Raw genomic sequence first — 14,631 nt, 5'->3', positions numbered from 1 at the left:
AACCAAAAAAAGCAAAGAAGTTCTTTAGTGTGAAACTTTAAATTGGTTGATCGATACTTTACGAGATATCGATCACTACAGCCATCTACCGAAAAAATTATGGTTTTTTTTATAATTTTAATAAAACGATTCCTACTTGGAAACGGTCAATGTAGCGGGTATTCAGTATAAAATATTAAAAAATAAAAAGGCTTTTTCTGACAACGACAATTGCTTCGCGGTACAGAGATGCCTGCTCTGTACTTTTCTCTTTGCACTCACCTCAACTTCAACATAAATTTATGCAGTTAAATATATTTAGGGCATTAGAGCGTCACACTTATGCATCAAGTTTGTTGTGGTAATATTATATTGAAATAATTCAGTATCATATTTCACTGTGAGGAGACTAAGTTAGATAAAATTGGCACTTCGAAAATAGTTTCTGTTAATATACACGCAAACAGATTGCATACATTTGTAGATTTATTATAAATATTTCTATTAATTACTACACAATTCTATTTATTCGCCAAAAGAAACATTTTTAACAAAAACTCCACATTTTACTTTCCATAGGAGGAGAAACTGGTTGAGGTTACCTCAAATATATGGGGTACCAAATTTAAAATTCATGGACTTGCTAAAACCGTCCCAGCCAATTTAGGCCAAATAACGTATAAAACGTCCGTATTACACCTGCAGCCAAGACAAATGACACTAGTTATAACTGAACTACGTGATGATTTTCCTTCGGGGCCGGATCCAAATTTTAATCCAAATATTTTCTCCGAAGACGAAGATGATGTAGCTCTGCTAAATGGCGCCAGGGGTAATGGCAATAATTACAATCAAATACAAACAACAATTGCAGAATCGCAAGCGAAAGCAACAACAGCAGCGGCACATCGTCGTCTTAACGATTCATCCCCACCAATTGCACCGATGTCACCACGACCTAATCACCTATTAGCGCGACACAAAAATTCATTAAATGGCAATGGAACACAGTGTACTACCGTTGGTGCTGGCATTAGCCCATTGGCCAAAGCAGAATCCTATGACGATGATTCCTCAACTGAGTCACAAGATGTAAACGGATACCACAATGGCGCCAGAGCAGCACTACCTAACAGTACTTTACTTCATGCCACCAACGGAACAAATAATAGCAAGCTAATGCGTCCAAAAAATATTACTGCCACTACGCCAGGAATACGTAGCAGTCTAGGTCCTGGTTATAGTAGCTTTAAAAACAATTACAGTCGCTCCAGTTCGAATTCCAGTTGCCAGTCACGTCACGCAATATCGCCTTTATATTGTGACGGCTCGGTGCCAACACTGCAATCCCCAAAAAATGCCGTTGCTCCTGCAGACATAATATTCGAGCGCCCGGCCGTCTCGGGTACTGGTCAAACAACAGTAATGTCATATTCGAGTAACACCGATTACACCAATAATGTTGTGCAGGTAAAGAATGCTTTGCTACCCGAATTAATTCGATCTACAAACAGCCACGTCAATCCAGTGCCATTGAATCTGAATTTGAATCTTGAGCGTATGGATGCAAGACTGAAAACTTCTGCGTGCGTTAGTAATTCCACGTCGGTTACTAATACTGTTAGCAGCAATAATACAAAACGACGTGATATTTTATATATAGACGAAGAAACTCAGTCGCCCACGCAGCAGGCTTTGATAGCCATCACACCGATATCCACTACGCCTGGAGAAATTCGCATGAAACGTACAACTACGGTAGTTTCGATTGCACCAGCTCTACCCGATTCGATTACCCGAAGTTGTAGCGTTGGTTATTTGGATTCAGTTGCTATTACACCGTCCGACGAAGCTTTAATGGCTTTGCGAAGAGATGCGCCCGTTAAACGTTTAATATTAGTAGACAAACGCAGAACCAGAAAGAAACGACAGAATAACGAGGTAAGTTTCCTTAACGTTTTAGGTAACAATTACAGACTTCGCTAAAGCAACAAAAAGCTCCTAACCGAGTGTTGCTGTAAAGATAATTGAGGAAACATCCCCTCGAGTAATGCTCGAAGAGTTCAGTACAACTATTGACGCAAACGTGTGAGCGTGACCGGTTGGAACAAAAGATTGAAAATTGTGAATTTTTTTTAATTAGAGTTTGAATTTATGTGGGTTTTTGCAAAAATGTAACAAAAAAAGAAAAATTATCACAACCGGTCAAAATGTTTATGTACGAGTACCATGTTTTTCTCGCATGCTGTAGCAATATTTAATGACGCAATTTTTTCGGATAATTAGCCACTGTTAAGGTAATTCATTCCGATTCCTGTGCTTTATTAAACCTTTACAATAGCAGTAAGCCCTTCTGGCTGGCATTTCGCAACTTCCCGCACTGGCGGACTATGCACTCCCGCCTACACTTGACATTACAACGTTCACGACCCTCCCACCCTCGAGAGAAGAGTGGGTACCGGACGATGTACGACAGGGCGAGTTCATCCATGTATACACAGATGGCTCAAAACTCGCGGGCAGAGTAGACGGGGGTGTATATTCCGAACATCTGGGGATCTCCTTCAGTTTTCGGCTCCCCGACTACTGTAATGACTTTCAGACTGAACTGATGGCATTAATGAACCGCAACACTGGTACAATATGATGCAATTCCTGGAGATGGTATCTACATTTTCACTGATAGCCAGGCGGCGATAAAATCCCTCACAAAGCAGTCGACAACATCCAAGGTAGCCATGAAATGCCGCACATCTCTTAACGAGATGACTGAGTCTCTTCACTTGAAGGTAACATGGACTAGCGAGACCCAGCACCAAAATGACAGATGAGTATATAGGCACTCCCTTAAAAACATGTAAGCTATTGTACTTATCTTTGAAGAAATTGTAAGACAGCGAATGAAAGATGGCGTAATGAAACCACCTGCAGAATCGTCCAACAATTGTATCCGACTCTCCCTGCTCAACTCACAGAATCTCTGCTAAGCCAAAATAAGCACAGTCTTAGCATACTGATCTCAGTTATAACGGGGCATTGCTTAATAAATAGGCATCCCCCAGAGGGTGGATATGCAAACACAGGACTTCTGCGGAAACTGTCTAGATGCGGAAGAGTAAGAGACGATCTCGCACCTTCTGTACCATTGTCCTGCTCTATCCAGATGTAGGTTTACCATTTTATTTTGACAATTTTATAATGAGCTGAAATATCTCCAGATCTGCATAAATTAGCGATACTCTAAAATGTTTGAAAAGCAATCATTGATTTTAGGAGAGATAGGGACAAGTTCCCCACGCGGCATAATAATGAGCTAGAAGCCTGAGTGTGTCCCACAGGGCAATCGCTTGTACCTAACCTAACCTAAGCCCTCGGCGGTAAATAGCAAGGCTCCAGGTGCAATATTACCATGAAAAGCTTTGACATTCCTAAACAGTTCTGGTTATACAAAACAGGAGTTATACAAATATCTGTCATTACACAAGCGAGAAGAAGACTAAACCTCGTAAGGTTCTAATCGCCATGAAACCTCAATCAAATGCCTTCTTTCTAAAAGTGGCCATATTTTGAACCACCATTGCATGTATACCTGCCAAACTTCTCATAAAAATTAGCTATCAAATGAAAGTCTACTAGACTAAGTATCTAACTTCTTTTTAGGATTCGCGTAAACCAAAATTGGAAAAGTCGGGAAAATCGAAGAGCCTCGATTCATGTGACTTAGTCTTCAGTCAAACTAAATTAACTAGCAATGAGCTTGACAAAATTCCACATAAACTTCAAGAAATTGCTGAAGGTAACACCAGTGGCAACGAAACCAACCAATCAACAACCTGTTTCAAAAGTCACCGAGGTGTCAATCCCAACGAGCTGTGTAAACAATGCCAGACGCCAAAGAGAATTGTGGGCGACCCCAAAAAGGAGGAAGCAATACGTTTTGTCTCCACCAGCAATAAAAAAGACTTCACTTTTGAAAGCAAATATATGGAGCAACCACAACAACAAAGGAAAAAAAGCGGTAGTACGCCGAGAAAGAAAAAGTTGGATGTAATAACAAGCTTCACCGACAGTCCACTTTTTACACGAAAGCATCGATTTGGTATCAGAAGTAGAAGTAAAGAAACTGGCAGCAGCAGCGAAACAAACACCGAAAGCTCCACACCACTTTTGGGGCGCAAAAATGAGAATGGATTTAGTTTCGTAAAACAATTAACTGAGGTTCGTTGGCGACGTAGAGAGGCACAAACTAGTTTGAATACTGTTAGAACTCAGTGTGATCCGTTGGGACAAATGCAAGGTGGAAACGCCAATCTGAATGCCATCGAGGCAACGCCTGTGGAAGCAAAAGCTTCTGTTTCATTACAAGCACAGGTACATAATTTCAAAAAAAGCAGAAAATAATAATTCAGTAATTCTGCATTGCATGCGGTTTTTATATTAACTTCTATTAACTGGCATGCATAAATATAAGGTACAAGCATACATACATATGTATATGTACACACATACATTCCCTGCACGGCAGCTGAGTACCAAATAAGTGCTCACATTTTCATTATCATTCATTACAAAAGTCCTTAGCTAACTAACTACTCATTTAAGTCCGGTCCTGTGTGAGTACTTTCCAACTTTTCTTCTCTTATAGCAATCAAATATGAGTGAAAAATATATCTGCATTGCTCTAAAAATGCACAGCTTCTAACCATGTTTATGATTTCAATGTAATTATTGCATACTAAAAAAACTGACACTCTTGCTATGTCTCTACAGGGAAAAATACTAGGTTTTAATAAGTTTTGCGGTTCGATAAGAAAAATACAATTGTATGGTTTGAAATACACTTTATTATTCAGTGTAGTATTCCTGAATTTAGTCGAAAATACACTTTTTCCAATTCTGAAGTGAGAATCTGAACGGGCTGCAAAATACGCTTCCACAGCTTTTATGACCTCATCCTTTGATGAAAAACGTATGAATTTTTTTTGGGCCGGGAAATATTTGGAAGTCGCTGGGGGCCAAATCTGGTGAAAACGATAGGTGCTCTAGCAATTCGAACTTTATTTCATAGATTTTGGCCATTCTCAAAATGCTCTTGAGACAAGGTGCATTGTCCTGATGAAAGAGAATTTTTTTCTTTTGCTACCTGGGTATTTTATCACGAATTTTTTCCTTCAGCTGATCTAATAGGTTACAATAATATTCGGAACTTATTGTTGTACCAGTTTGCAAGTAAGCCAGAAGCAAAATTCCTTTCGCATCTCAAAAAACTGATGCTAACACCTTCTCGGCTGATCTCTGAACACGAACTAGTTTCGAAGCCGAAGAAAAAGATTCACACCACTTTTTAGCCTCTTGTTTTGATTAAGGAGCATGGTGATAGACCCAAGTCTCATCCATGGTGATGAATCGAGGCACAAAATTAACTTTATACTTTCGAAAACCCCCCAAATGTTGCTGAGAAAGTCTCATTCGAAAGTGTTTTTGTTAGCGAATGCTGCACCCATTGTGCACAAAGTTTTCTAAATCCCAATAACAAATAAATAATAATAATAACTGGCGCGTACACTTCTATTAGGTGGTTGACCGAGCTCTTCCTCCTATTTGTGGCATGCTTCGTAACGTTGTATTTGGTTGGTGCTTGCTGCTGAATTTGGACGTCCTTGGCGTGGATCGTTTTCAATGCTTGTACGACCAGGTTTCAATTCAGCAACCCATCTTTCTACTACACTAAATGATGACGAAAAGTCCTTATACACTTTCAACATTCGTTCATATGTTAAATTTCCTTTGCTTTTAAACCTTCCAAAAATAAAAGTTCAATCACTGCACTATACTTGATTTTTTTTTCATTGTAGAAAATACTGTGATACGTCGATACTAAATGGCTTGTAAACAAAGAATGAATAGACAGATGAAATGAAACTTCACATACATACGTTCATATGAAGACTGACCAACACAAAAAAAATATATAGGCTAGTAGTAACGCTCTCTCTTATCGAACCGTAAAACCTTTTAAACAACAACAACTTACCAATTTGCTTTTCAGCTTAACCAGTTCGTATTCTACCGGCAGTTAAGATACCAGTTCATACTAGCCAAAAAAATTCTAGTCCAATATGATTCTAAAGTAACCAGTTTTAGATCAGTTCAAATATATAAGTAGGTAAAAACATCCATTCTGTTTCATATAAAAATTGTGTACAGAATTGTTTTTTGCTTCAAATTAAATGAAACTTCAAGTACTGTAATTAAAAAAGATTTCAAAAACTGATTAAAAAAACTTACATAATAAGTACATCCTAAAAAATAATTTAAAAAAATACGTGCAACTCTGCACGAGTTCAACCCAGACCAACGTCCTCTATTTGTAGACCTCATGAAGTAGTCAATCCATAGTTGAATCGATGCGGAATTGATACTTAGAAAGGATTCAGGGCCTAGTGGCATACTTGCAGAGCCTTCATTAGCCAGTTTATCAGCTAACTCGATCCTTGTAATACCACAAGGTCCAAGCACCCAAATAAGTCTAACTCTGTTGCGTTTTGCAACACTGCTCAGTTTTATCTTACATTCACCAACTAACTTCGAAGAGCAGCGTGGGTTAGCAAAGACTTTCAGTGCAGCTTGACGTTCACTACAAATTCCAATACTGCTACGCAGCCAATTTTTCTCAATTAGCCAGTATGCCAAATTCAAGATGGCATAGACTTCCGTAAGGAATACCGTGTCTATCTGTCCTGTAGCATAAGAGTACTAAGTACCATCCAGATCCGCTACCATTACTGGTTTTGGATCCGTCGGTGTAGAAAGTGTGCTGATATCCCGTTAATAGGTTCTCTGGACTTAACCAATGATTTCTATTTGGGATCAAAACATCATACTTCCTACCGAAGCTAACGACAGGCACCCGATTGTCCACTGGCATCGAGAACAGTGTGCACCGCTCCGATAACTGGTGGTATATATGACAGTGGCCAGTGCCTTCTTCATTTCCCCAGATGGCATTTCACTTGAACCATATGATTCCAAAACTTGTTTCAACTGTAAGTTTGAAATCACGATCTCTGACCGCGTTGAATGGTAACTAGGAGGATTTTGGTGCGATTCAAGAAATCTCGCATGGTTCACAGACGGTTCGAAAACTAACACTGGAGTCGGTGCGGGAATTTTATATGAAAATCTTCGAACCAATGGGCAAATAGCCTAGCGTCTTTCAGGCTGAAATTCAAGCAGATTAAGTCTCTGCGAGAAGATGTTGTGTTATCAATTGGGCAGAAGCTAAATGCAGGATAAATAGTTGGGAGAATACTCAAAGAAATACCCATTGGGAAGTCACAGAAGAAACGTCCGTCAAGCCAAGCTTATAAGACCTTTTGCCTACAACAGGTCAAATAGACACAAGGAAAATAGTTGATTTTCTGACAGGTCACTATTACTTAAACTACCATCTCTCAAAAATTCACACTGGTAATGAGACAGAGTGTAGACCCTGTCTGGAGGATAATGAAACCACAGAGCATATCTTGTACAACTGTATTGCCCTAGTAAAGACAAGACTGAACATCTTTCATCGAGATCAAATGGATCCGAATGAAATCAATTATGCTCTTGTTTTAGATCTTCTGAAATTTGTCTGCAACACGGAAAATTTACTGAAAGGATTTGGCTTTCAAACAATTCCCAACCTGAGACAAGGAACATCTAGGTTAAATAGAATCTGATGTAATACATTTAAAGTAGTAGGGCTAGTCAATAGAACTAGTATTAGCTACTTTTAAAACATGTTAAGGGTGAGCAATTTAGGTCATCCGTAAACATCGAATTTGAATGACTTTTCACAGAGCGTCGATTTTCGTAATACAATTGTATGATTTGTAAACGTTGTTGAGGCGTAAGCCTTTTCATGATAAAAAGTCAATGAATACTGAAAAAAATTATGTATTTAATTTGCCAGTAGTCACGCATGAACTGTCAAAAAACCCCTATTGGAAAAAGTACCTCCGATCTGATCACCCTTTATATAAGTAATGTTAATATATTTCATGTAAATATAAATTAGTCGTCATTTTTGCCTCTATTTCACGGACTTGATATAGTTTTTTCAATTAAATGTTGATGGTGCTCCTATAGACGCGTTTTAAACTTTATTATCTAAAAAAAAACTCAACTAATTTGCACTAATTAATGACGAATTAGTATTTATAAAATGCCAGCACCTGAACTCGAATGTTTCCATACTAGTTTCGCTTTTCCCTGCAGGGGTCTTATAGGTTGTATTTGAATGTATTCATGTACATATACACATATCCGTGCATATACTTAAGTATGTATGTGTACAACTGCATATCCTCATCGACACTTCTTAAAATCATTTAAATATATTTCTTACAGGCACTTACTACATTAGAGAACATTATCAGCCGATTGCGCGACCTCGATGAGGGTCGTCTCACACCACCTGCTACACCACAGCGCCTACCGCGCAGCTCTCCAGCTTCGCCTGCTGTCAGCAAAAAGAACAAACGTCAAAGCAGTTCCCCCATTCGTCAAATATTAAATTCACCTCTACTAAATAGGCGATATCGTAAAAAGCAATGTCTCATAGACAGTTCAGACGATGAAGGCAATGGAACAAATGGGTCAGGCGAAGAAAGCGGAGGCGCCAATTACAATAAACAATATCGTGATTTGGAAACATTCCAAAAGGCACAACTACTTCAAAAGGTATGCATTTACTATAAGTATACTTGTATGTGTTTCTACACATTCACATGTCTGTACATAAGTATATAGTGCATATATGTGCAATGTATGGGGGCGGAACACGGGCGTCGACAAAAGAAAAGTACATAAGCTTTAAATTATTAAATTAACACATACATATCCACATGAGCAGTGTACGAGTAACTGGTACAAAAGCGTCCATTTTCAAATAATAAAGGCTTGGCTAAAAAAATGTACGTTGCGAAACGCCTTCAGTCGCTGGAGTTAAATACGAAGTTTATTTGCCCAGTAGTGCTCGCTACAAGGGTTCTTCTTCTTCTTAATTGGCGCTATAACCGCTTACGCGATTTTGGCCGAGTTTAACAAAGCGCCCCAGTCGTTTCTTTCTCGTGCGAACCGGCGCCAGTTGGACACACCAAGTGAAGCCAAGTCCTTCTCCACCTGATCATTTCAAACGCAGAGGAGGCCGCCCTCTTCCTCTGCTACCACCAGCTGGTACCGCATCGAATACTTTCAAAGCCGGAGCGTTTGTATCCATTCGGACGACATGACCCAGCCAACGTAGCCGCTGGATCTTTATTCGCTGCGTTATGTCTATGTCGTCGTAAAGCTCATACAGCTCATCGTTCCATCGTCTGCGATATTCGCCGTTGCCAACGTGCAAAGGTCTAAAAATTTTACGCAGAATCTTTTTCTCGAACACTCCAAGCGTCGCTTCATCGGATGTTGTCATCGTCCAAGCTTCTGCGCCATACGTTAGGACGGGCATGATGAGAGTCTTGTAGAGTGTTAGTTTTGTTCGTCGACAGAGGACTTTACTGCTCAGTTGCCTACTTAGTCCAAAGTAGTAAAGAGATTCTACGTTGGATTTCAAGGCTGACATTGTTATCGGTGTTAATGCTGGTTCCTAAATAAACGAAGTCTTTTACAACCTCGAAATTATAACTGTCTACAGTGACGTGGGTGCCGATACACGAGTGCGCCGACTGTTTGTTTGAAGACAGGAGGTACTTCGTTTTGTCCTCGTTCACCACCAAACCCATTCGCTTTGCCTCTTTATCCAGTTTGGAGAAGACAGAACTAACAGCGCGGTTGTTAAGGCCGATATTTCAATATCATCGGCATACGCCAGCAATTGTACGCTCTTATAAAAAATTGTGCCTGAGTGTGTTCTACGGCTCGTACGATGCTCTCCAACATCAGGTTAAAGAAGTCACACGGCAACGAGTCACCCTGTCTGAAACCTCGTTTGGTATCAAACGGCTCGGAGAGGTCCTTCCCAATTCTGACGGCGCTGCTGGTGTTGAGCAACGTCATCTTACATAGCCGTATTAGTTTTGCGGGGATACCAAATTCAGACATCGCGGCATACAGTAACTCCTTTCCGTACTGTCGAATGCAGCTTTGAAGTCGACGAAAAGATGGTGTGTGTCGATTCTCCTTTCATGGGTATTTTCCAAGATTTGGCGTATTGTGAATATTTGGTCGATGGTAGACTTTCCAGGTCTGAAGCCACACTGATAAGGTCCAATCAGTTGGTTGACGGTGGGCTTCAGCCTTTCACACAATACGCTCGCTAGAACCTTATAGGCGATATTTAGAAGACTAATCCCGCGGTAATTGGCAAAATTGCAGGATCGCCCTTCTTATGGATTGGGCAGAGCACACTTAAATTCCAATCGGCAGGAATGCTTTCATCTGACCATATTTTGCATAGGAGCTGATGCATGCACCTTACCAGCTCCTCGCCGCCATGTTTGAATAGCTCAGCCGGCAGTCCGTCGGCACCCGCGGTTTTGTTGTTCTTTAGCCGCGTTCTCGCTATTCTCACCTCGTCATGATCGGGTAGCGGAACGACAATTCCGTCGTCAACGATTGGGGTATCGGGATCTTCACTTTCTCGGTGACATGCGCAGCTGTCACTGTTTAATAGGTTCGAGAAGTGTTCCCTCCATAATTTAAGATTGCTCTGTACGTCAGTCACCAGTTCGCCGTCTTTGTTCTTACAGGAAAACGCCCTTTTCTTAAAACCTTCTGTAAGCCGCCGAACTTTCTGGTAGAATTTTCGGGCGTTGTTCCTGTTGGCCAACATCTCAAGCTCTTCGCACTCACGTATTTCGGCCTCTCGTTTCTTCTTTCGGATAATACGTCTCTCTTCCTTTTTCAGCTCTCTGTAGCGATCCCACTTTCTTTCTGCGCTGGATTCCGATTTCTTCTTCGGCGGCGGTACTTAGAGAACGAGAAATGTTGCTTCATTGCTCATGCATGCCGGTTTGTTGGGCAGTACTCTCTGAGAGCAGGAGTGAGAGTCGAGTTTCGAATCTTCTGGCTGTCTGTTGTGATTTCAGCTTTTCGATGTCGAACATTTTTGCGTAGGTAGATGCACGTTTTTTGCTGCACAGAGGCGTGTGCGCAGTTTGGCTGCAACAAGGTAGTGATCCGAGTCGATGTTGGGTTCTCGGATCGTACGTACATCTAATACACTAGAAGCGTGTCTTCCATCTGTCACAACATGATCAATCTGGTTTCGTGTTTTTCGATCAGGAGACAGCCAGGTGGCTTGGTGAATCTTCTTATGCTGGAATCTGGTGCGGCGAAGTCGATCAGCCTCTGTCCGTTACCGGATGTTTCGTTGTGCAGGCTGAATTTTCCGACTGTGGGACCAAAAATTCCCTCCTTGCCCACCGTGGCGTTGAAGTCGCCAAGCACGATTTTTATGTCGTGGCGGGGGCAGCGCTCATAGGAACGTTACAGGCGCTCATAGAAGGAATCTTTTGTCGCATCGTCCTTCTCTTCCGTCGGGGCGTGGGCGCAAATTAGCGATATGTTGAAAAAACGGGCTTTGATGCGGATTGTTGCGAGACGCTCGTTCACCGGAGTGAACGACAGTACTTGGCGACGAAGTCTCTCTCCCATAACAAATCCGACACCGAATTTGCGCTCCTTTACATGGCAGCTGTAGTAGACGTCGCAAGGTCCTATGGTTTTCTTTCCTTGCACCGTCCATCGCATCTCTTGGATGGCAGTGATGTCAGCCTTTACTCTCACGAGGACATCAACCAACCGGGCAGAGGCACCCTCCCCATTAAGGGACCGGACATTCCAGGTGCATGCCCTCAAATCATAATCCTTAGTTCGTTTGCAGGGGTCGTCATCAGTATAGGGAGGTCTCATCCGAGGCTTTTTTAAACTTTTCATTGGGGGCGATTTTTAAGTGGCGGGTCCCAAACCCAACGCACAACCAGCTATCCTGGAATGTTTCGCCTTCTCACGTTAGCTCACTCCCGAACGGATGTTCGGAAGCTACCCAGAGGATACGTGGGCTAATGCTTGAACCATATGCAGAAGAATCGTCCTGGCCATTCCCAAGTGAATGGTGATCAGTAACTTTCCCCATTTGCGTGGACTTCTACACATGGAACCATCCTACAAGGGTTACCGTTTATATTTTGCACCCAAAAATGGCAATACTCACTCACTCAATGGCAATACTTACCTTGATGCCAGGCTCGATGAAAACGATTGGAGTGCGCCCATCTGCGGTTACAGCGGCCCAAACCATTACTTATGGCTGCAACAAGGTCACCTCCTGGTGACCAATCGATGACTCAAATTCTCGTATGAACGATGGGTCAAATAAACCCTATCTTCTTACGAATTTGAAAAATTCTCTCGTCAGACACCGCCCTCGCTCTCTCAAGTCTGACTTGTTGCTGCTTTGGTGTGAGATCATGTGCCTTTTGGATCTTGTAAGGCTTGAATTTGAGATTATTTTTCAGTATGCAGCGGATGCTACGGTCGGATATTTTCAGTTCTTTTGCCAATTGATTGGAACTTCGTCGGGGATTTCGCTCAAGTTGCTTCTTCACTTTTTGAACCATTTCACTTGACGTTGTAGTCTTTTGATGAACACCTCCATGACGTGTCGCGATGCTACAAGTATCATTGCATCGATGTAATGGTGCGATAAACAAAAATTTTATTTACTTTAAGGTGCTCGAGCTCACGAACAATCGCTGGTTTTGATTTTTCGGCCAATTATAATGCAATCACACTATTACGTTTGAAATCCATTACTGATTTTCTTTTTTCGCGTGAACTCTCGACAAAATGCTTCCGCACGCTTGTAAACAATACTCTGGACTATCATTTAGCTAACTAAGCCCGTGCATCACTGAAAATTGAAAAATATGCACTAAAAATAATTTACTTACGAGGATTAGCATATACAATGAAATATTTTTAAAGGATCAAAAATTGTACTCTTTGGGTTTGGTGTCAAAAAGCCCTTATACGAAACAAAGGAATGTTCTAAATCTACAGGAGTTATTAGAGCGTACTTAAGTAATCAAAATGAAAAAAAGGATATCCTTTTAATAAAATATTTGTCCTATGCATCAATTTTGCAGATATGGGCTTATTACCACCAAAAATATTGTCTCATCTTGGGATCGGAGTTAGGAAACAACAACGAGCAAATGGTTTTGGCTTTGTTCGATCGAATTATAACTTTGTTTTTTATTCTTTCTTTTTCATTCCACTTTATAATACATACATATAAATTAGTAAAGTAATAGATAGTAATGCCTCTATCTAATGTTACCGCTTGGAATGACTTCGAAACTAGTGATTTTTATATTTTCCCCCGTACTCCGTAATTTTTCGATCGATTTCAAACTTTGTCCCACTGGAGGTGTGATTTTTATAGACGTGGTATTAATTTTCATCCCACACCTCACATTATTACGCGCTAAAGCTTATGGTTTTGGAAAATCGGTTTTGGTTTTTAACAGTTTATATTTTAGTAAAACTCAAACATAGCACAATAACCAATATCTATTGAATTCGACAAAAAACTGTACATCTCTGTACAGGTTGGGATCCCACCTAAACCCCCACAAATCCCAGCAACGAAAGTAGGGCGATTTTGTGCTTTCCCCTTTCAGCTTTCAGTCCTAACATAATCGGAGCATGTGCGGGGAATGTTACTGAAGTGACAGTCCTTGGCCGGATATAAGTAAATCCGAATCGTTCCGGTAACATGGAACCGATTTCCGTGGGAACTAAGGGGTTTTTTAAGAGCTTGACATGGTCCATTCTATCAGTCCAATTTTTGCTTTTTTTCTATAAATCTGAATAATAAGACTAAATGATATCAATCAGCAAAAATGCGACGCAAAGGATGGTTATTTGGCTTCAATTCTTGCACGAGCTTTATTTTATAGCCACGTAGTAATACGTTTACATATGCATGAATCATCTATAAATCCACCAAATTAATCTACCCGTTCACATATGGAAGATTACCTGCAAAATTTACAATCAGCTGTCAATACGGCTTTGAGGGGTTTTTATTCATAGAAATTATTTTGGTGGAATATTTCGGTGTTTTCGGTTTCTTTAATTATTATTAACGATATGAAGAAAATACAAGGAGAAAGCTAATTCAATTGCGCAATTGGCTGCTAATAATAAACAGTTGGAGGAAATCCGTATGCGACGTTTACTGAGATTGCAAAAAATTATGGCAGCAATGCGCATGGGATATTCTATATAACATTTTGTAATAAGTAATAAGAGGACAAAACGTTTATGGACACACGCTTTTGCTGTAAAATGAATACATAATTTACAATATTTACCAAACATTTTATTAAAATTATGTTTACAGACCTGTTTTCTTTGCCGGCATCCATTTCATTTAGTTTTTATTTTGATGTTTCTCCTTACATTCGTAATAATAATTATGGATAATAGAGAAAACAAAGGGTTGTATGTCAAAAAGTATCGTTATTATCAAGGATTATTTTATAATCTCAGATTTTGGGAGGGAAATTTTGTATGGGAAATCGCGCTTTTTAATTACGGAAGCGTGAAGAAGTAGATCATCTACTTATATGTGAACGTATTATAAGCCAAGATCCT

General features: G+C 40.4%; 2 protein-coding genes across 5 annotated transcripts in view; one reads left to right on the top strand and one right to left on the bottom strand.

Moving 5' to 3' along the window:
* The window catches only part of LOC128855527 (uncharacterized), a 66,780-nt gene that overhangs the window by 15,936 nt on the left and 36,213 nt on the right, over window positions 1-14,631 (bottom strand). The window lies entirely within an intron of this gene.
* The window catches only part of LOC128855521 (tubby-related protein 4), a 56,650-nt gene that overhangs the window by 35,109 nt on the left and 6,910 nt on the right, over window positions 1-14,631 (top strand). Inside the window, exons 8-10 of one of the 2 annotated variants that reach the window (XM_054090485.1) lie at window positions 559-1,920; window positions 3,640-4,350; window positions 8,374-8,706. In XM_054090485.1, coding sequence (XP_053946460.1) covers window positions 559-1,920; window positions 3,640-4,350; window positions 8,374-8,706 — 2,406 coding nt within the window. The remainder of the gene's footprint in view (window positions 1-558; window positions 1,921-3,639; window positions 4,351-8,373; window positions 8,707-14,631) is intronic. The other variant, XM_054090486.1, reaches the window with a different exon arrangement.

This window comes from Anastrepha ludens, chromosome 2 (assembly GCF_028408465.1).
Source record: "Anastrepha ludens isolate Willacy chromosome 2, idAnaLude1.1, whole genome shotgun sequence".
Lineage (NCBI taxonomy): Eukaryota > Metazoa > Arthropoda > Insecta > Diptera > Tephritidae > Anastrepha > Anastrepha ludens.
This window is presented reverse-complemented; position numbering and strand designations above follow the sequence as displayed.